Source organism: Solea solea, chromosome 11 (genome assembly GCF_958295425.1).
Source record: "Solea solea chromosome 11, fSolSol10.1, whole genome shotgun sequence".
NCBI classification, from domain to species: Eukaryota; Metazoa; Chordata; class Actinopteri; order Pleuronectiformes; family Soleidae; genus Solea; species Solea solea.
This window is the reverse complement of record NC_081144.1, coordinates 9,644,213-9,664,656: the sequence shown is the minus strand read 5'-3', so window position 1 is coordinate 9,664,656 and position 20,444 is coordinate 9,644,213. Positions and strand designations below refer to the sequence as shown.

Sequence of the window (20,444 nt, the reverse complement as noted above, 5' to 3'; positions counted from 1 at the left end):
AATAAACAGTCAGGGTGAAAAGCAGGCATTTAAATAAAGAAAATAAAGTATAATGTAATGTGTACAGGGAGTACTACTAATAATGGAAACAATAAAATGTTGTACAGGTATTAAACCACACTTGAGGAATTCCAGATTATATCTTGTACAGTCTGATGTCAGATATATCTGTATTTGGAGTGGCTGTGTTTTGCCTCAATTCCTCCATGTACCAGCAAACCAAACATGGTCTGTTGTATTAGATTAAAACCCTGTGGGGATAGAAGATGGAGGGTCCCAACATGGACAGCTGTAGAACTATAATAACCCAGTTTTGAGAAAAAGAGCCACACATGCCCTGTTGACCCTTGACAGAGCCCAGCAGAACCTTCCCTTCTGTGTTACAGTCATATTTTCACTGACTCGAAATTGAGCTCACACAAGAAACCATTAAGATGACATGTGCCCATGTTCTGGCTCTTAAGAAGGGCTGTACTCTGAGGGCCTCTCTGTGTCACTGCTTATTCTGAACGCAGCTAGATCATGAGTAATCAGGTCACAATTAGGCCATGGAAGTACAGTTACAATGATCTGCACTCATGCATGGACGTAGACACTCTAACCAACACTGTTCTCCTTCAACTCCTTCAGCAAATGGAAGTCATCTCTGCTCCTGCTGAGAGCTGCCAACAAAAACATGATTACCCTGAGAACATTTAGACCCTTAAATCCCCGCGCAGAGAGCCTGCATCACGTACTGTACATGCTACCGTATCTTCACTTTAGCCCCATTTCCACCAAGCAATGCAGCTCAGTACATCAGGCAGTTATTTGTATTTCTATTGTTAAATGTTGGGGGGAAAAAAGTGTTAAAATGACCAAAACCGTTACTGTACCAGTTTTTGGCATTTTTGGTGTGTATTTCTGCGCAGCCTGAAGCCTTTTCTCAAAAGATCTTGTTCACTTCCTGTGATAAACGGCCACATGCCAAGAAGAACGAACACCGTAAGCTGGATGCTCTATATTGTTGCTCTTTGTTTACATATTCATTACCATATTATATTAAATTCATTTTACATTATTTGTCTTTGTAGATATTATATGGTAGACTGTGTCTCACTATTTACGTAGACAGCTGCGTAAGTAACTACGTAGTTTTATATCCGGCCCCACACACCCTGTGGGGGAAAACTGTTCAGTGCCACTCGGTGGAAATTAGGCTTTTGTGGTTGTTTTTATGTAAAGTGGTCATCAGGTTTCTTTTTTTTGTTGTCGTTCAGATAGAAGGTTAAATGATTGTTAAATGAAAATGAAATGTCTTTTGAATGGGATTCTGAAGCAGTTGGGGTTTTGTGATTTTCTTCAGTAAGGACAAGTCATTATAAAAATAGCAGTCTATTCTCAGAAGTGGTTCAAGAGCCTTCTAGACTTTGTTGCAATCATGCCCACGCAATAATTTGCCTGCCCAGTGATCTTCCATGTTTTCAGAGGCAACACTGTACATTAGCAGAGAAGCAGCATTTTCATACCATGTGCATGTCCGCAGTCGTGCGATGTCTATTTCTGCTTCCTCTCTGTGTAATCATGGGTTCATCTTCTACATATTTTGTGGAAAGGGATTTGTCGGTTCAACTGAGATGACATCCAGCCACGTTCTTTGCCATTCTGTGCGCAGAGGACTTAAGTTCCTCTCGTTTTCACTTCCCTGACTTCCCTATGAGGAGGAAATGAGTGCTCAAGATCTCTTGTGACAGACCAGAAAGGCTTTCTAGTATACTTAGATTTGAACAGGGTGCTGCATGAAACTCATGGTCATAATAATTGCATGATGATTATACAATCCAGCGTTTGTCCTCATGCCGTCAAAGTTTCTAAGCTTCATGTTGAAGGCATGTTAAATCTGATCATCTGTAATATCGATGCTTTCCATATATGCTTGGAATACACACATAGTTCATTTAAAATCAATTTATTTCAGAGTGATTATGTTCTTTTCATGTTATTTTGTTATCTTGTAAGACCCTTTGCACTGATCACTGATAAATCTATATCTAAATCTCTGATTACCTCGCTGACATTTAATGGTAATGATTGAGATATCATGCATGTTTAATAAAATACTGATGCAGGTGCTATTAATAGCAGGGCTGTAATGCGCTGTTTATTTTTCCTTCTTTTAAAAATAAAACAATATAAATCTGTGAAGACAGAATGCAGATAGACCAGCTGACAGCATCCAAACAGTGCTGACCTGTGCAGCACAATTTCTGAATCAAAATTCCTAGTTTTATTTAATTACCTAGTGAAACGTTGTGTTCATAAAATTAAAGGTTTCGGTTTGCTGATTGTGTTTTAACACGAATTTCAGCTAGCTATTTTTGAAGATGACTATTGCCATCATGACCCTTTCACAATATAAATCTGAAAACGTGTAGGCTTTTCTGTAGCACCCACATTATTTTGAATAGGTACACTAGACATTTTACAAGTTAATCACAGATTTAAAAGGCAGGATCAATTCTGAAATGTATTCATCGACCTCAAAATTATCTTCCTTCGACACCTGTGGGCCCTGAAGCAGAATGACGGCGTTCCACAAAGCGTGTTAGAACAAAAGCATCTCATCTTATTTTGAGGCTGTCAGATGTGGGATGATGGATGGAATTCATGTTTCCTCGCTCGCTGGTAAATTTCATGATTTAGTAACAACCAGATAATACACTCCACCCACACACACAAGCAGTGATGCTAGTGATTACATGAAAACACTCGGTAATCTTGGTATTGTACAATATGTTGGCAAAACCAAAGCATTGTTTTCATGGTGTTATTTCACAAATTTAATTATATACATACAACGGGGCTTTTCTATGTGGATATTGTATGTTCTCCCTGTGTCTGTGAGAGTTTGTTTAAACTGTGTAGATTTGCTTCTCCCCACAATCCATAAACATCCACCCCAGTTTATGTTAATTGGTTGTTTGTCTCTGTAAGTTTGCTCCATGGTGCACTAGTGATCTGTCAAGGGTGTATTCTGCCTCGCGCCCCAATGTCAGTTGGGATTGGCTTTAGAGAAAAGCAGTAAATGGATTGTCTAGTGGGGGGAGAAGACGTTTCCTCCACTTGTCCCGTACAAGCCATAATCTTGAGCTCTAAATAGCCGCAGCTGTGGATAATAATCATGTGTTCATGGTTTTGTTGGAAAACCTCCTTGATTTGGCAAAATTGCACTTGTTTTTCAACTGTCTTGTTACAGGTCTGTCTGCAAACAGAGGTGTGGAATTTAAAATAAATGGCAAACCATTGTCTGTGTGTGGAACCTCTAAATATGGTTAAAGGAATGCATTATAGAGGAGTCCAGATATACAGAAGACAATAGAGGTAATACTTACATTTGGCCACTTTGGGACCATGGAATTGAGTTGTTAACTCATTTAGTGCAGATAGCTCTGACATTCTACGTCTAGTTTAGTCTAGGATCATTGGTTTTATGTCACGATAACGCATTAAATATTTGAATTCCCATTTCGATTGTCGACATGGTGTCATGAGTGATTAAATATCCATCATTTGTTTGCAATGTACCACACTAAAGCCTTTTTGTGAAATTATTGTGAAATTTGAATGTAACAATAACCAGTCAATTGGAAACTAACTTTAAAAGAAAAAGTGAAGTCATAGAGATTCATGAAGCTCTGTGTTGCTCTGAAGGTCTAGTAAATCTGCACTGACCTCCAACATGGAAGGAAACACCTTCTGTAGTAAAATCTGACCTGCTTGGCATTTCATAGCGTGGTTCCAGTCTGCTTATTAAATGCTTAAATCCAGGGTTTAGAATAAAATCACATGCCTGACAGCGCTAGTTATCGCTTTAGCACAAGTAGAATTTTGAGGACGTTTCGGTCTAAATGAGGACAGAAGCCTTGCTTGTGTTAACGGAGTTGTTTTTGTACTTAAGTCTTCGTCCTTGTGATGCATGCAGAGATGTGATGTTCTGTACTTTGCTACACGCACATCACATAGTGGTTTTCTTGTCCACACCGGTGATTTCAGAGAAGCGTGATGTTGTTTTTGATCAGTATTTGATTTTCAATCGAGATTGTGACACCTCCTAGTTGATATGATGAACGTGGAGCTGTTGACAATCGTTTTCACGTCCATGCCCCTATGGGACTAAATCATTCATTTAAAGTTGTATTCATTCATTTATAGAAAAAACCTTCTCTCTGTTTGTTGTCTTTTGTCTGTATCATCCGCTGAGGGAATTCTATCTGATACCAGTGAACACTCCTCATTGTTCACTGGATACTCCCTAAATCTGGAGGTTGTGCAGAGTGGTTATATGTGTCAAAATACATGTACACAGAAGTTGCTCTGGAGATTCTTTTGCCAGATCCCTACAGTAGTACACATGTCGGAGTGAGCTCGTGTGAGAATGTTGAGAATCAGAATTGACGGCAAATTAACTGGCAAAGTCCTGCTTCCTGCACGCTCAATACAAGTGCCAGCCCTTGCCTGGATCCTCTGGGGATTCCTGTGTTGTTGTGAAAGCGTCTTATTCAGAAAACCTCCTGCATTTAACATACAGTATGTGCGATAATGTCCAAATAGCCACACATTACATAAGTGATCCCTGGAAACGGCTTACATGTGTCTGTACATTGGTGAAGCGTGAGGCGCATAGTGGGTTTTGAAAGCATCATTTTCCCGTTGCTTCTGTAAATTGCACTATTAGGTGATCATCTTAACAATGAGCTAAAACTTACACCAACGACCGACTCCCTAACACATTATTTTCAAAATGTTTTATATGTTATTATGAAAAAAGCATGGATTACTGTCATGTTAAGGGAATTGAATGGCAATCCTTTTCCCCAGTGGAACAGCTCTCATCTTAAAGAAGCAGTTAAACTTCAAAAATGATTCATGAATGGAGGAACAATCTGGGACAGACCAAAGGAAGAGCAGGGCGTGAAATAAACCTATTCGTCTCAGTGGTCAGGTGGTGGGCAGAATGTAAGAACTGAGCTGTAAGCAGTGCTGTTGACCATATATGGGCAAACGTACAGGTGTTGGCCACATACTGAGAATACAGACGGCAGACAAAACTGTTATTCTGCAGAATAAGTCTGTATAGTCTGAATAGTCCTGGGAAATGTTTCCTTGGACCTTTTTTCTTCTGCTGTGAAACTGGGTCACCATTGAAATATACAGTAATTATAGTGGATACAAACTGTCCACTGCTTTGGTTTACAGAAAGCGATCACATTACTAAATTGTTATGCCCATAGGGACATAGTGTGCCTCACTAGAGGGCTTGGGTGCTTGATGATTGATTTTATTCCATTTCCGTTTGGCAAGCCCATGACAAAGTGGAAAGGGAACGGGGCTTGTATCTGGAGGGTCGCCGGTTCGAATCCTAACAGGGTAAAGGCTAGGGAACCTCAGAGCAAGGTACCTGACCCTATTGCTCCCCTGTGGCTGCTCACTGCTCCTAAAGCTAGTAGAGGATGGGTTAAATGCAGAGAGGAATATTCCCTACCGGAATTAATAAAGAACAGAAAAAGTGATTTTTTTTTTGTGAAGGCTGTGATTGGTTGCAAACCTGTGCAGTGTATGTCTGGTACATATTCATTAGTCACTTCTTGTCTTACTGTTACCGGTTTTAGAAGTCTAAAATCGGTTTCCTAATGTATTCCCCTCTCCACCTGATAAATAAACACTGATGAATGCATTTGGCGAGAGGATTTCTAATCACGCCCTATTATGTAAATGTGAGGACCTCATCTTTGTGAAGTGGTAGAATTAAAATAGACATGTCCCTCTTTTTGGCTCAGCAGGTCAGCGAGAGATGATTTGATGAGAATCCCCCCGCCAGGAAGCTTTATCCTCATCTAATGAGAGCAAGCTTTTATTGTTTTAGATGGAGTGGCCCATTTCAAATTCCATGTGATGCGAATAAAGTGCTAAAATCAATTAACTCTAAAAGTGATGAGACTGAAATATGCTTAAGGGCAAACGGCACAATGTGACCTTCTTTGCCTGACAGGGAACCTGTGGCTTGTTGTCTGCCTGATGCTTTGATTTGATCCATCAAGGGAATTATGAGATTCACTTTGCTTTGGAATATTTTACAGTTTTTCTGTAAAAGGTTTCATTGAACAATAACTTGTGTTGATAGAGTCTGCTCACAGGTACTAGAGATTAAGTCGGAAAAGGCACACAAACTGCTTTGTCTGGTCTTCATCCAAAACAAGATAAACACCTAGTGCATTAGAAGAACCAGAGGGTGGCTTCAGGTGGTACAAGGGGCAGCACACACACTTTTCCCACTCCCAAGTTGGGATACAATGATTATAGATTTTTGATTATTGAGCAAAAACCATGGTTTCACAAGTCACTGTTATTTTTCAAAACCACACAATAAAATCACATGAAGACCTTTTAATTATAGGTTTTATTTCATTGTCCCTGGAGTAGATTACATGACATTTCGGAGAGCGTTTTCCTGCTTTGCTGCTATTGGGTTACATTTTGCTGAAAAGTCCCAACACTTCCCACTACAACGTTGACTGTAAAGGCTCTCTCGCGCTGAATTTAGCGGTTATCCCAAAAGCAAGATGTCATTTTATAAATCACCAAGGGTACAAAAGATGTCCCGCTGAGTAATGCCAAAAACACAAGCACAAGACCTCGCTATAACACAGAGAATGAAAACAAAATTGAAGAGTCTGGCATGTCTTCTGCCCATAAATGGAAGAAAATGGATCACAACAGACGGTGCTTCTCTCGTCCACAGCTACTAGGACTGTTTAGAATGAGAATCTTTAAACTGTACTTGAAATGTGTATAAGCCTGTCATGTTGACGGACTGATTGATTGATTGATACATCCTTTTACAAGAAAAGTCACAGGGGTCACACTTTCAAGTAATATCAAACAGGCTCTTGGCAATAATGCAGCACACATGGCTGAGTTATACGAGTCTGAGGAAAGGAGATGAAGTGAAGTCGTCTTGTTAGACTGCAAGCTACAGCTGTTGCTGTTGTATTTGTCATTCAATAGGTTCACGTTCACTGAAAGAGCCAAGCACTTTTACTTTGACTCTAGAAGATATCACTTGGCTTTAAATTTGTTTTAAATGATTCCAATAATTGGTTCACAGTAGGTTTGTTGACCTGCAATTTAGCGTTCTGTACCCTTAACATGAATGACTGTTCCTTCATCTTGGTCTGGAGGATAGTGCAACAACTGGCTCTGCTTTTTTTTTTGTAGCTTGTGGGGCAGGTTACATATGTGCCTTCTAATCCCAGTCAACTCAGCAAATTGAATCACTTGACACCCACATCCTCCCAGATATGAGGATGAAAAGTGTTGACGATGCATCTACTGTAAGTGGAATCTCTTGGCAAACTGTAGCCACAATGAGGCCATCAGCACAGGTGAGAGGAGTGGGTTGTTTTCTTTGCGGTATTAAAGAGCATGGTGGTTGGCGTAATCGGGTTCCTAGTTGTGAGAAGTGAGTTTGCTGAATCCAGTTTCTGTTGTGTGTTATTTATTAGAGAGAGGATGAGAAAATTGGGTGTGAATTGCTTCTAACAGGTGGTGCAGAGAGACGAAGCCTGCAACCAGATCATATCTTTCCTGTTATAAAGTGTTGGCTCAGTTCTGCAGCGATACCAAAGGGGTTGTTTCTTAAGTTCTCTAAAAAGTAATGAAAACAGTGGAGCCTGTGAGGGTTATTTCCTTATATAGCAAACACTGTAAATATACATGCATTCCTTCCACTCAGTTCTCATTCGCTGTCTCTTTTTCCTTCTGTCAGTCCCACTCTTTTTCTTTATTTGACCTTTCGTCATCTGCTTTCCATTCTTTCATCTTTCTCCATACCCTCCTCACCCCCTCATTTACCCTATGCCCTCACTTTGTTCTTCTCTTCAGGGTCTTGTGTGTGTGTGTGTGTGCACATAGTCTGGGAAAAGATGGGGCATAAACAACACAGGCAAACAAACCACCTGCTTCCTGCTGAGGTCTCGTGTTGTTAAATGTGTGGACGGAAATAGAACTGGGCAACCTTGCAGTAGAATTAGAATGCATAGAATGGACAGTAGTGCAGCAGCTATCTACGGCACATCACTGCGTGTTGCTGCACAATAGACAGCCGAGCTTGATGCTGTGCAAGGACATGGGATAGTACAGCCTTGAATTAACTTGATTTTTTTAATTCAGAACAAACCAAACCGGCTAAAATAAGAGTATCTGCCACATTTGCTACTAAAAAAATAACATTGATTGATAGTAATTGTTGCTAATACACTTTCTAGTAATCATTTTTAGTTTTTAATAAAATGAGAAAGGATGTAGTGCAAAATGAGTTAACACCACGCTATGTCCTTACTCCACAATACTACATCTGCTTTAAGCCATGTATTAGTTTGGATTTTGAAGTAAACAAGAGGAGACCCATTCAGAGATGTGTTTGTCTTTTACTTGGCTTGTCAGAGACCGTGAACGCCACATACTAGAAGAATGTTTGGTATTGAGTCATAATAAAATCTGCTTCTCCCAACATGTTGTTGTGGCAGTGCTGCCGAGGAAGACTACAAGACTCTAAATAAACAGTTGCTGTGACAGTCAGAATTGGAGCTGTGAGAATCCTGGGTGGCGTGAGCGGCGTGGGCGTGGGGGTTGTAATCATGGTCTCAATTTGGAGTCTCGTCAAAGCTCCTGTTTCTGACTCAGCCGTGAATCACAGATGGTTGGTAATACTCAGTCACACCTGGGCTATTCTTTCCCACACTCAAACCTTGGGTTTTAGCCTCAGGAAAGCCTATGCTGCTACAATAGTCACGCCTCATATGTCCAACCTCTCACTGTTTTAAAAGAATTATCAATTGGCATCAATTTGCAGTTTTATGGCACAAGGACGGACACACAACCTCTGTTGGTAATGTGACCTTTACTTACCTTGACACATGATAACAATCTTTTCTTGTGGAGCTGACACTGTAGCTTAACAGGCAACATTATGGTCCGTCAGCTCTCAGGAACCGGTATTACCCAACTGTTGCTAGGCGAGCTATGCCAACAAAAGGGAGAATGGTCTGTAGTGGAAGTGTTCCCTGTCTTCACTGTCGAGTACTATACAATTCTGACATCTATTTAACTGATGACACAGCTATGATGAGGAGATATACAAAATCAATTATCTGAGGACTGTCCGTTTGAGTTCAGAGTTAGTTAGTCTGTCTGCTTTGATTACAGTTTCAGGGAGAAACAGTATTTATCTGCAGTCTTATTTGAAGTCACTGTGGCCTTTTTGGTAGAGTCATGTGTTAGTGCCATATTTTTAAGACTTGACGAGACTGTAATGTCTGTCTGTTCAGTATGAATCTACAGCCAGGAACCAGTGTCCCTCTTCACACCCTGCCATTAAAATGTCCCTGAAGTGATCATACACGAGTGGACAGCTCTACATCATTAGAATGCATCTCCACATGTGTCTCTGGTGACCACCTGTGACTGGATCTCACCCATACCCCCCCGCTCACCCCCCAATCTATAACGTGTGCATCATTATTGTTTGTGATGTTGTTTTCAAACCTGTGGGGGATAAATTGATGCACGTCATGTGTCATGTCTGCCAGAAATAACAAAGAGGGAAAAATAATAAACAGTGACTGAGGCTTAATTTCCATGAAAACCAAATCACCCAAAATGTTTGACTCACTTGTACCTAATCGCTTCATTATTATATGACAGACCGTCATGTCTTCTATGTCCAGCACCATGCCATACAATTTAAAAACAAACAAACAAGAAACCTGAAAAGACAGGGTGACATCACAATATGATGCCAATGAGCACGATGCTACCACTTTGGATATGTGGTCATGTCACATCTGTGAGCCTCACTGCACGCTTCACTGACCAAGACTGGACATCTTCAAACTGCCTACTCTCGGGAGGACTGTTAGAATACTTTGTTTAGTTTACAATGCACAGAGACATTAAATTAATTAGATTATACGTTAATTTTATCATTTTAATCTTTAGGGAGAGTAGGAAAACACAAGAGGGTCAAGCGAGCTGTAGGTGTGTGCAAGAAGGTGGTCGCTGCTTTCAGTTTCTCCTGTTAAAAGAAGAAAAATGTGTCCATTGCCCAGGAAGGACTTCATCGTTTCCCAACGCAAGCTGATGACAGAGTCAACCACCAGGTGGGGTTCACGTCAAAGAATGATTGAAAGGGTGTTGGGGCAGCACAAGGCCATCTCTCAGGTACTCGGTGCAGATAAAAGACCAGTCAGGGCGTTGCTGTGATGTAGGCTTTGAATCTACTGCTGGAATTCACAGATTCACTCTCTGGTGAATGTTATGTGAGCTTGTCTTACCTCGAGCCAATGTTGACCTCTCGAGATGAAACACTGTCATGGCATATCTCGATGAGAAGTTTGCTGACCAAAAAACTGATGACCTGGTTGATGCTTATCCCCGCTTCAAGGGACAATACATTACGCCGGAAAAGGTCAGTGCCATGAAACTGAGAGCAGTGTCTGAGATGCTGGAAGAAAATGAAAACCCACCCACTTTGGCTCAGAACAGAGGAAGTGGGATAAGTGGAGGGAGGAGCTGCTGAAGAAACAGAGGAAATCTCTGGGCAGTTTCTTTCAGAAATCTCACACCAGCAGCACAGGGACTCAGTGATGGAGAGACAATGGAAAAGGAGCTTGACAATTACCTACTGGCACCAGATTCAGGCAGTGAAGTGACAGACATGTCCCAAGATTAAGTCCCCTGGCAAGGTGCTACTAGCACTCCTGAGACGGTTTTTAGCAAAGGAGGTAACATTGTGACCTTGAGACCGTGGACAGACTTGTTTTTCTTGCACGTAATCTGTAGTAGCATTGAGACAGTACAGACCTTTTTTTTTGTCTTGGAATAAGATAACTACAATTGAGTTCAAAGAACTTTTCATGTTAAATGTTTATATTTGAAAGCTGCTTGAGTTTTTACTGTGACTATATACTTTTTTTTCTCAATTTGAACCCTAATCCTATAAAGAAAAAGAAAATTCCTGATATTTTAATTTGTATTATTAGCTACTTTATTTTCACATGATCAGATCATTTTTTTTGTTCTGTAAAACTTGCTCGAAATACTCATCGTTAGTCTCAGCTGAGTTCACACGTATTGTCAGTTCTCAGCGTGTGATCAGATCACCCAGTTCGCTTCTTGGAGTCTGGTCGTCACAGTGAGGTGTCCAGGCAACTGGTGCTACTTTCAAGGAAGTTGTCTTAGCCAGGCAAACCAATAATTAATTAAGGATCATCTTATATTAATTAGTCTACTGTAGCATGATTTAAAAAAATCAGCTCAGTCTCAGCCAGATGTCATTGATGCTGGTTAGTTAAAGGGGAATGTCCAAGTTATAGTCGACTCTGCTCTCAAGCGAACTAAGTGTCTGAGTCTTGAGTCAGCATCAGATGAGGATGAGCAGTTAAGGGGGTTGGGGGATGGAGGGGTTGTGGTCTTACATGTGATTGTGACATGTTTGCTCTTTCTCTGCCTCATTCATTCATGTAGAATAGAAAACACCCAATTCATGCTGCACACATTTCTTTTCATCCTTTCACTTTGACAGTCAGATTTCAAAATGAATAGAACATTTAGTTTGGATCACAGACTCTATTCTCAACTGGTTCCTGTTAATATTGGAATGGCCTTTCAGTGTAGTATAGAGAGAACACGGCTCCATCGTTCACTCATTTCCCCAGGGAGCCCATCCTCTCTACTGCTTCTCACTATCAGTATGTCTCTCCCTCTTCACAGTGCAAATTTCTCATGTGGCGAGATTACATATACAGCTGTAGTGTTTTGCTCAGGATAGGTATGAGAGTCTCCATTAATAATCTTGATTTCTACCCACTTTTGAGCCATTTAATATAACAAGACCACAGCAATTATTTATTTTGGGTCCAAACCAGGTAGTTGCTAAACCTTTTGGATTTGTCAGGTCGTCAAAATGGCTGCTCGTCATCTGCAGGTAGTGCTGGAAGTGACTGTCGTCCAGATAGAGAGAGCAAAAGATGGAGTGCAGCAATACTTGTAACTACATCCACGGACGATAGTGAAAACATCTTCCTGTCTTCTTTTCCAGCCAAATAATGTCGACCTCTGGAATTTGTATGATTGATATGATGAATTAATATGATTAAATCAACCTATTTTCTTCTGTTATAATAAGCCTGAATCAAAAATAATCTCTCGGGATGCCCTAAAACCTTTTTTTTTTTATCCAGTGTCCGTAACAAGTGCAGTTTCAATAGCACCAGCAGCAACAGAGCTATTAACTAATTGTGACCTCGCTTATCCTGACCTGTTTTAGTTGTACCGCTCACGTGTCAGCAGACCACCTGCCACATCGATCGCAGTAACCCTGAGAACAAAGTCACAGACACTTAACCACACAGTTTGTAGCGACTACAATTGATTTTTATGACAACAAAGCTTACGATGCTGTACTGCATCTCAAACCCCATAAGCCATTTTCTCAAAATAGTAGATATTTCACAGATTTTTTTCAAAGATGTTCACATGCTTTTTTTTTTATGTTTTTCATCTCTTTATTTATTTTGTAAGCTGGGCATATTTTACATAAAACAGAGTATACTCGAGAGCATAGACAATTAGTAGATTACAGAGAGAATGACAACTTTTCACTCAGTGTTTCCAAGTGGTACTGATGGCAAAAATACCTAAATTCCTTCCATTTCAAAAGAGAATTGACCTCCTTTTAACTTTCATACTCAAGTAACGCAAGTTTTTTAACCCAAAATTGTCTCGCTTCTGTAATTATTTGTACTACCTATGCTGCTAACTTGACCAGGACTCCCTGGAAGAAGAGATCTTGTATTTCAGTGGGACCTTCTTGGATAAATAAAAAACATTTAAATAAAAAAAAGCTCCTTAAACATGAGAGAATATAGCAAAAGTTTGCAACCTTATGTTTCCCAATTTGAACTAGAAACACACATTATTTCAGTAAAAGAAGAGTCAGTTGCCAAAGGTTTGCACGGTACTGATCTAAAAAAAAAAAAAAATAATAATACCAACTGAATGTGGAAAGTTTCATCTGAATTTTAAGCAGTGACCTTTATCATCAGGACTACCTCAACATGCTACCCCGGGGAAAAGAAAGAGATTTAAACAATTTCCCCCCGGGGATTAATATTAATATTAAAGTATTCTGAAAGCCCTTTATACGCTTTTAGTTGTGTTTGCACAGTAATGGATGAACTTCACTCGTGCCATAATCAAGCCTTCTTTTTCCCCACAAATGTCCACACCTAATACTAGACAGAATTACCTAGCTGAAAGATTAATTACCATTAATTACCATTTTAGTAGCAAATGAGTTATTTGAAGCTACATTGTTTTGGTGTAATTTCCCAAATTTGGGAATTCTTTGCTGAGTCTTGCTGTCAGTAATGCTTGACATCTCTTTGTGGACCACACAGTGATATGTATTTTTGTTTCCCTTCTCACAGGAGAAAAAATGTCAGGAATTGATCTGTGAAGTGGGGAACCACAGCTGCCCCTTTGCATGCATGCCTGCTGAGATAATCTGACCAAGCTAGATTGATTTTTGATTTGGCTCCCTGAAGTAGCCGCCTTGCTTGGGCCTTTTGTTTTATTCATTGCTTCACTCAAGATTTTTCCACAGTAGCTGATGCTAATAGCCTTGGTCAGGCTGCTTATCTCCTGTTTCTCCGCTGACTCTTAATGCCGTCAGGCGTAGGAGCGCAGCACGCTCATTTAGGATGGCAATTATGGGAGAGTGGCAGTAATCATTCTCAGTATCTCTGCTCAGTGAAAAGAAGATAGAAAATTGCATCGAGTATCAAGTGTTGTCAGTGGTAATTCTACATGTCTGACAAAGAAAATGGAAACTTCTACTGTGACTTAATATTAAGCCTAAGACACTTCCTGTTCCTGTTAATAGTGGATATTTGTATCTTCTCGTTACCTTCACAGTATCTACATAAATGGCCGTATGATAAAGAGCGGCTCACTGCTTGGCAAGTCGTCGTAATATACACTACACTGTGAAATCAGGCCTTCACACCCGTTCCAGGGCCCATGAAGAGGAAGGATGTGGGGCAAATATGTACACTGGAGTTGAATGGAGAGGGCTTTTATTTATTTAGGAGAGGAAGTCCGTAGAGGGACAACAATGCTATTCCCGATGAGGAAATACAGCTCCCTTGTGTTTGAAGTGGGCTCGTTGTCAACCAGGCAGCTGCTGACATCATGTGAAGAGACGGTGCCCAGACCACATTTGATGGGAGCTGAGAAGCAGCGAGGAGGAGGAGGAGGAGGAGGAGGAGGGCGAGGGCAAGGAGCTGAGGCAGACTGTTGTTGTGCTGGTGCACCCGCACTGTGTAACACTTGGCACTGGAGGGTACATTTTGCTTTGGGTGAATCTGTGTAAAGTAGATTGATTCTGCTCATAGGCACCCGGCAGCAAATGAAGCAACTCTGATTATGTTGGTAAGAGGCAGTTTGTTGTTAATCTGTGCTTCTTCTTTTTTTCATGTGGATGTTAAAGCTAAAAGTCTAAAATTCTTCAATTTGTTGCTTATAAGTCGAGCAAAAGAAATTTATCAGTGACTTCTTTTTAAGTTTAAAATGTTCTTTATTATTATTTCTATTTCTTCGTTACACATACTACGGTTGAGCTTCTCCACTGTGATGATTTAATGACAGGCTGCTGGGAAACAGCCGCTAAGAATACTTGTTTTATATCTGTTGATTATTTCCCTGCTCGATGTTTAAAAGGGAACAAGTCTTCAAAGCTCATCCCAACTTTTTAAAAATGTACAGTTTTGTCTAAGCTGTTGTCCGGATCATAAAGATGTACAGTTTGCCATCATTTAGGACAAACTATATTATTATTAGCTATTCTTTGCAGCGCAACATTTTCTTTTAGACCAAGGGCAGATTAATCAATAATAGCATGTATATTATTAGCTTTCAGCTTATCAGGTAAAACTCTTAATGGGAAATCTGTGTTGCTATGAGAGGCAGATTAAACTCATTCACGTGGAGGCTTTTTGCCTTGTCAATAGGTGCAGCAAAATGAGTTGACCAACTTGAAATTGGTCATGTAGACAGAGCTAATGGGGTTGAAATCAACTAAGAAGCAGGTCTTTGTGTGGGTTATTGCAGATAATGTGAGTTTATTATGCACAAATCTGGCTAAAGGGCTCCAGTGGGATAGCAGGGAGCTCGCCTCTCTAATGGGCCCGGTGTAAGTGTCTGCTGACTCATATTCCCTCAGTGATCACAGAGGGTTTTTCCTCCTCTCAGTATCTCAATACCAAAACCTCTTTTTATACATTTGCCCAGTGTGGTCAGTGTTAAAGTTGAATCCTGCACCCCATTATAGCATTTTAAGTTGATGTGATGACGCATCTCCTTTCTTTTCCCATAAAGTAAGAATCACCTGAGTTTGAATTAAAAGGTTTTCCTGAAATAACTCTGCAGGGAGAATCCCCACTTTGGAAATGACCCACACGTACAGAGCAGAGCAGGAAGGAGGAAGGGAGAAAAGGAAAGAGAGTGAAGCTAATCAGAGTTCAGCTGCAGTGATTCCCTTTGACGATGGAGTTGTTATTATCATGAGTGAGAATACACACCTGTGACATTTGCCTCATGGTGGTGTTTCCAGTTGCAGCTGTGTCGAGTTTCCCTCCGTGTACACAGCCTGGGCTTTCACACATACAGTAAACACTTCCTTTTTTAATTACCTAAAACACGCACTTCAAGAAGTCATACATTTGGGTACGTGATCACGAGATGTAATACAGACTTAAATGCTGTAACATTCAGGATGCTGGTAGATGGAGCTGAAACGATAGATTCATTAATAAAAAGACACAAAGTAATTGGCAACAAGCTTGACAATAGGGCTGGGCAATAATTCAATAATAATGATTACATTTTACAGTATCTTTACAATGATTACAATTAGTCAATATCTATAATTATATCAATAAATGTCTGATAATCTATGACCAGGTTTTGTTCCTTATTGAAAGTTGGAGAAACCAGTTAAGTGGTCTTATTAAACGGGGGAACTTTTCATAAACCTGTGGCAAAATTATTAAGTCTTTATATCTCAAAGTCATTCATTCATTCATTCATTCATTCATTCAAAAGGCAGGGTAGACCCTGGACAGGTCACCAATCCATTGCAGGGCAAACGTACAGAAATGAACAATCATTCTTTGCTACATTAGCAAATGTTGTTGTTCTCAGCCGAGAAATGTTTAAAATCACAATATTTCAACACTGATTTTTTTTGTAATCATTTTTAGCCATACCAGCCAGCTCTATTAGATAATTTAAGATCATTTTAATGAAGTGAAATCATTTCTCTAGAACAAATCTATGAATTTGACACCATTCCCAAACCCCATAATAATAATAATAATAATAATAATAAACATGTATAAGAACATTTCAACTGTTAGCTGTTGCTGTAGATGTCGTTCCGCAGTTATTTCAGCCACACATAAACTGATCTCTACCTCTTTCGGATCATCTACCTTTCTTTCTTTAATTTTTTTTAATTCAACATATTCATTTGCACCATACAAGTCACAAATGGATAAACAACAACAGAATCCGACACTGCCTCAGTCGGTCGGTCAACACCATAAAAACAAGTCCATCATCTCACTGAGCCTTGTGGCGATCGGGGGTTAAAGTGATTTTTAAAATGCAGTGCCGTTAAAGTGCATGTACCACAGCTGAGACCAGACAGGCAGTCAGGCAGAGAGGAGCATAAACACGTGCTGAAGAGCAGACAGCAGAAGCGTCGTCGCTACCGATCACCATCATCTCCCCTCCATGGTAACCTGTTAATGATCCTGTGGTTGGATCGGGTCCACATGTGCAGGCAAGCTGACTAATTAAACAAACAAGTTGCAATTTGACGGGGCTCCCATAAGCCACACGGCAGCTGGGCCAGTGGAGGAGAGAAAAAGCAAACATAATAACACAGTCGGTGCTGCAGCAGGTACATGTTGGTACTGGGTGTTTATGTTGTAATTGTTAAATCTTCCAGTGAATGAACCCAGTATATTCTATAGTCTCATTTTCCAATGAGTTGAATGTCTGTCTGTTTTCAGTTTATAATCCCTGCTATTTAAAGATATAGTCTGATAATTAGTGTTGGGATCGCCCCAATTTTGGTACACACACTGTTCCCAGGAGGAGGGGGGAAAAAAAACAGTTGGACCTTTATTGAATCATGTTTGTGTTGTGAAGTGCTTCATGAGAGAGGCAGGTTTGTAGCCGTTATGTAGTCACGCTCCGGAGACTGACGATGTGGGAAAGTACCAATCGTTTTGACACTTTTCCTACACTACTTTCCTACTTTGCCCTGCTGCTTATCTGTTCACTTGTTTTTCCTTGTTCTTTCTGGAGCGGTCTTTTTTGTCCTCCCTCTTGAGGCGTTAACCAGCTGTATAGTGTTTAGTGGTTGGCAGGATCCATGACCTACTTAAATATGGACTAAGAAAAGGAAACATAAGAGGAGTGAATGGCAAAAGGGAGCGTGGCGCGCCTGTTTTTGTTGTGACTCTTGCCGTCCCTGTCTGTTTGTTCTTTGGTTCTCGGAGCTTTTCAGGCAGAAAAATGGACTGAGGTTCAGGGATTTGACGGAGAGATTTGATGTAGCTTTTTGTTTTACAGGACTGATCTTGTCTCTTGTTTGATGTTCTTCTTATTCCTCTAACATGTGCCCTTTCTCAGATGTTGAAATGCAGAAGTGGCCCACTCTTTTTTTTCCCCCGGCAGTCAGTTGCCTCTACAATAGCTCAGCACTTTGTGATTTGAGGGTGATGCACCGGACACAATGCACAGGCGCAGAAATGTACAGGACACAGTAATGGATCCTCCCAATGGGCCCTGCATACCACTGAAGGCAGACAGCAGTGTGATTTATTTGCCTCTTACGACAGTGCCCTCCTCTCTCTGGCAGGTGTAATGAGAACGCTGGTCATGGACAGATGATGGACGTGGAGACGTCGTACTCGGACTTCATCAACTGTGATCGCACAGGCCGCAGGAACGCAGTACCTGACATCGTGGGGCAGGGGGCAGCAGCGGGCAGTACCAGTGAACTCACCAAAGACCTGGCGGAGATGGACCTGAAGGCTGCAGGTCAGTAAACACAGGAGTGAGGCCTGGTTTTTATTTTTATGGTCCCTGCCTCTGTAACCTGTAGACCGGAGGGCAGCAGAGACTATATTGATATATTTAAAAGCAAACACACTACCCTTTCACCTGGCTTTAAAATGAGATTTATTCATTTACTTCAACCTGTTATCTTGGATTATCACTTGACACGTCATTTTATTTTTTACCACCGTCAGTCTGTTAATTTTTCAACTGACTTTTATTCATTTTAAATAATAATTAACCACGGCCTATAATCTATTGTTTTATTGTATCTTAATTACTTCACTAATCTCTTTTATTAGGTTTATTCATTCTGTCTCCTTTTGTTCCTCCTGATTCCTGTTCAATCACTCGTACTTTAAGTCTCCAGTGTTCCCTCATCTTACCTTTGATGGCGCTTCTTTTGTCCTGCCGCTGTTTCGTTAGTTTGAGCTGCTTTAATGTGACGGGGCTTTCAAAGTTGAGGCATCAAGTGTCTGAGGGTCTGATATTGTGTGCGGGAAAGTTGATTCTGAAACAGTTTTACATTTGAAGAAGCTGAAGTCGATCATTAGCACTGCAACTCTCAAAGCCAAATTCTTATTTTTTACATGTAAAAAGTTAGCCACCCTAAGATACATGTTACTATGATAATAAATCCAGGAAAGCGTAGTGAGAGTAATGGCACCACCATTAAACTGCTGGAAAATACACAGCAGGAAGGACATCACGAGTCATTTTGGTTTGCTGGGCTACACAGAACAAAGGTTTTTATGCTACCGGATGTATTGTTTTTTTTCTTTGTGGTTTCTTTGTTGAATTCATGTGTCCATTTGTGTCCAATGCCACTGTACAACAGCGGGGGAGACCACACAGTGTCATCCCTCCTGCTGTAGAAACTGTAGTTATTTTTGTTTGGGTCTACATTTTCTTCCATTGTCCTCTTTTATTCCTATTTTATTCCTATTTAACCTCAGTTTATTATCTCCATAAACTGCTACAATCCCTGGTTTTCCTGACTGTGTTGCATCAAAGTAATGGAAATGTAGTTTGTCTATCTGTAATAACTGAATTCTTCTCAAAGAAGGCAACAAAACCTTCTCACACAGACAGCTGGTATGGTATTGCCCAGATTGTGGTCTACATTGGATTGTTGCCATACAGATAATCATTCAGTAATCTCTCAGTAGAGTGTCAAGTTGTGAGGAGGAGCATGTCTGAATTATGACGCAAATATTCCCCCAGACTCACCATTGTATTTTACATCCTGACTTCCCTCTGCCTTAAAACAAGGTCCCCATGACATGATAACTAGTTTGACCTCTATAAATCACATGACAGTGTTTTGCTATAGGAAGTTGTAGTTCCTTCCTCAGGATTCCTGTTATTTATTTATTTATTCATTTATTTATTTATTTGTGAAGTCTAAATGTGGATTTATTCCCACATGGTAGAAATGCAGGTCCATTTTTGACATTACACCACACCATCCTTGACTGATTTACATGCATACTGTTTCCCATGTTTTCCTCCAGATGGAGAGCCGGGGGCCTCCCCAGCCCCTGAGGCAGAGGGCTCCACCAGCCAAGATGCCCAGGGAAGTGGAGGCCCATCCTAAACTCAGCCCAAGGTCAAATGGGGGCAGAGCTTAGTAGAGAAAATTAGGAAAGGAAGCAGGTGAAAGTGGAGAGACATGAGTAACGGAAAAAGAGAGAGTGTATATTGTTGTCCTAACCAGACACAAGACATCTTTGCCCACTGCCGGCCCGTTTGGAGCTTCCATGGCTCTAAATGTTTTGCCTTTTATTGGATCCGATTGTAACATGAGGAACAGAACAGAGTAAACCCTGTTGACAGTTGAGTTGCTGTGCTTTCCTGTTTGTCAATCATATTCCTGACGAGAGGAGAGAGCACAGAAACTTTGGATTAAGGTCTGTGGAGATGGACTGAGCTGAATTAAACTCCTTTATAACACTCACCATTTAAACAATGTTCCAGTCTAATATGGAACCGTGTCATGGAGTGCATATTCATAATCACCTGTGTGTCTATTTCTTTCTTTCTACTGTGTGTGTGTGTGTGTGAGAGAGACCCTGTTGTTGTCGTCGAGTCTTTTTCAGTAACATAGTTAACATTATGCTGTCGTGTAAAGACTTCATATTTATTGCTAAATGTTAAGTGAAAACTTTGTGATAGCAATTTTCTTTGTGTAATAAAATACTTATGAATTACTGAAA

The 20,444-nt window shown here is 40.5% G+C and overlaps 1 protein-coding gene across 1 annotated transcript in view; it reads left to right on the top strand.

Moving 5' to 3' along the window:
- The window catches only part of pkig (protein kinase (cAMP-dependent, catalytic) inhibitor gamma), a 23,081-nt gene extending 2,637 nt beyond the window's left edge, over positions 1 to 20,444 (top strand). The window contains exons 2-3 of the mRNA XM_058643437.1: positions 18,029 to 18,210; positions 19,743 to 20,444. Coding sequence (XP_058499420.1) covers positions 18,057 to 18,210; positions 19,743 to 19,825 — 237 coding nt within the window. The 5' untranslated portion in view covers positions 18,029 to 18,056 and the 3' untranslated portion in view covers positions 19,826 to 20,444. The remainder of the gene's footprint in view (positions 1 to 18,028; positions 18,211 to 19,742) is intronic.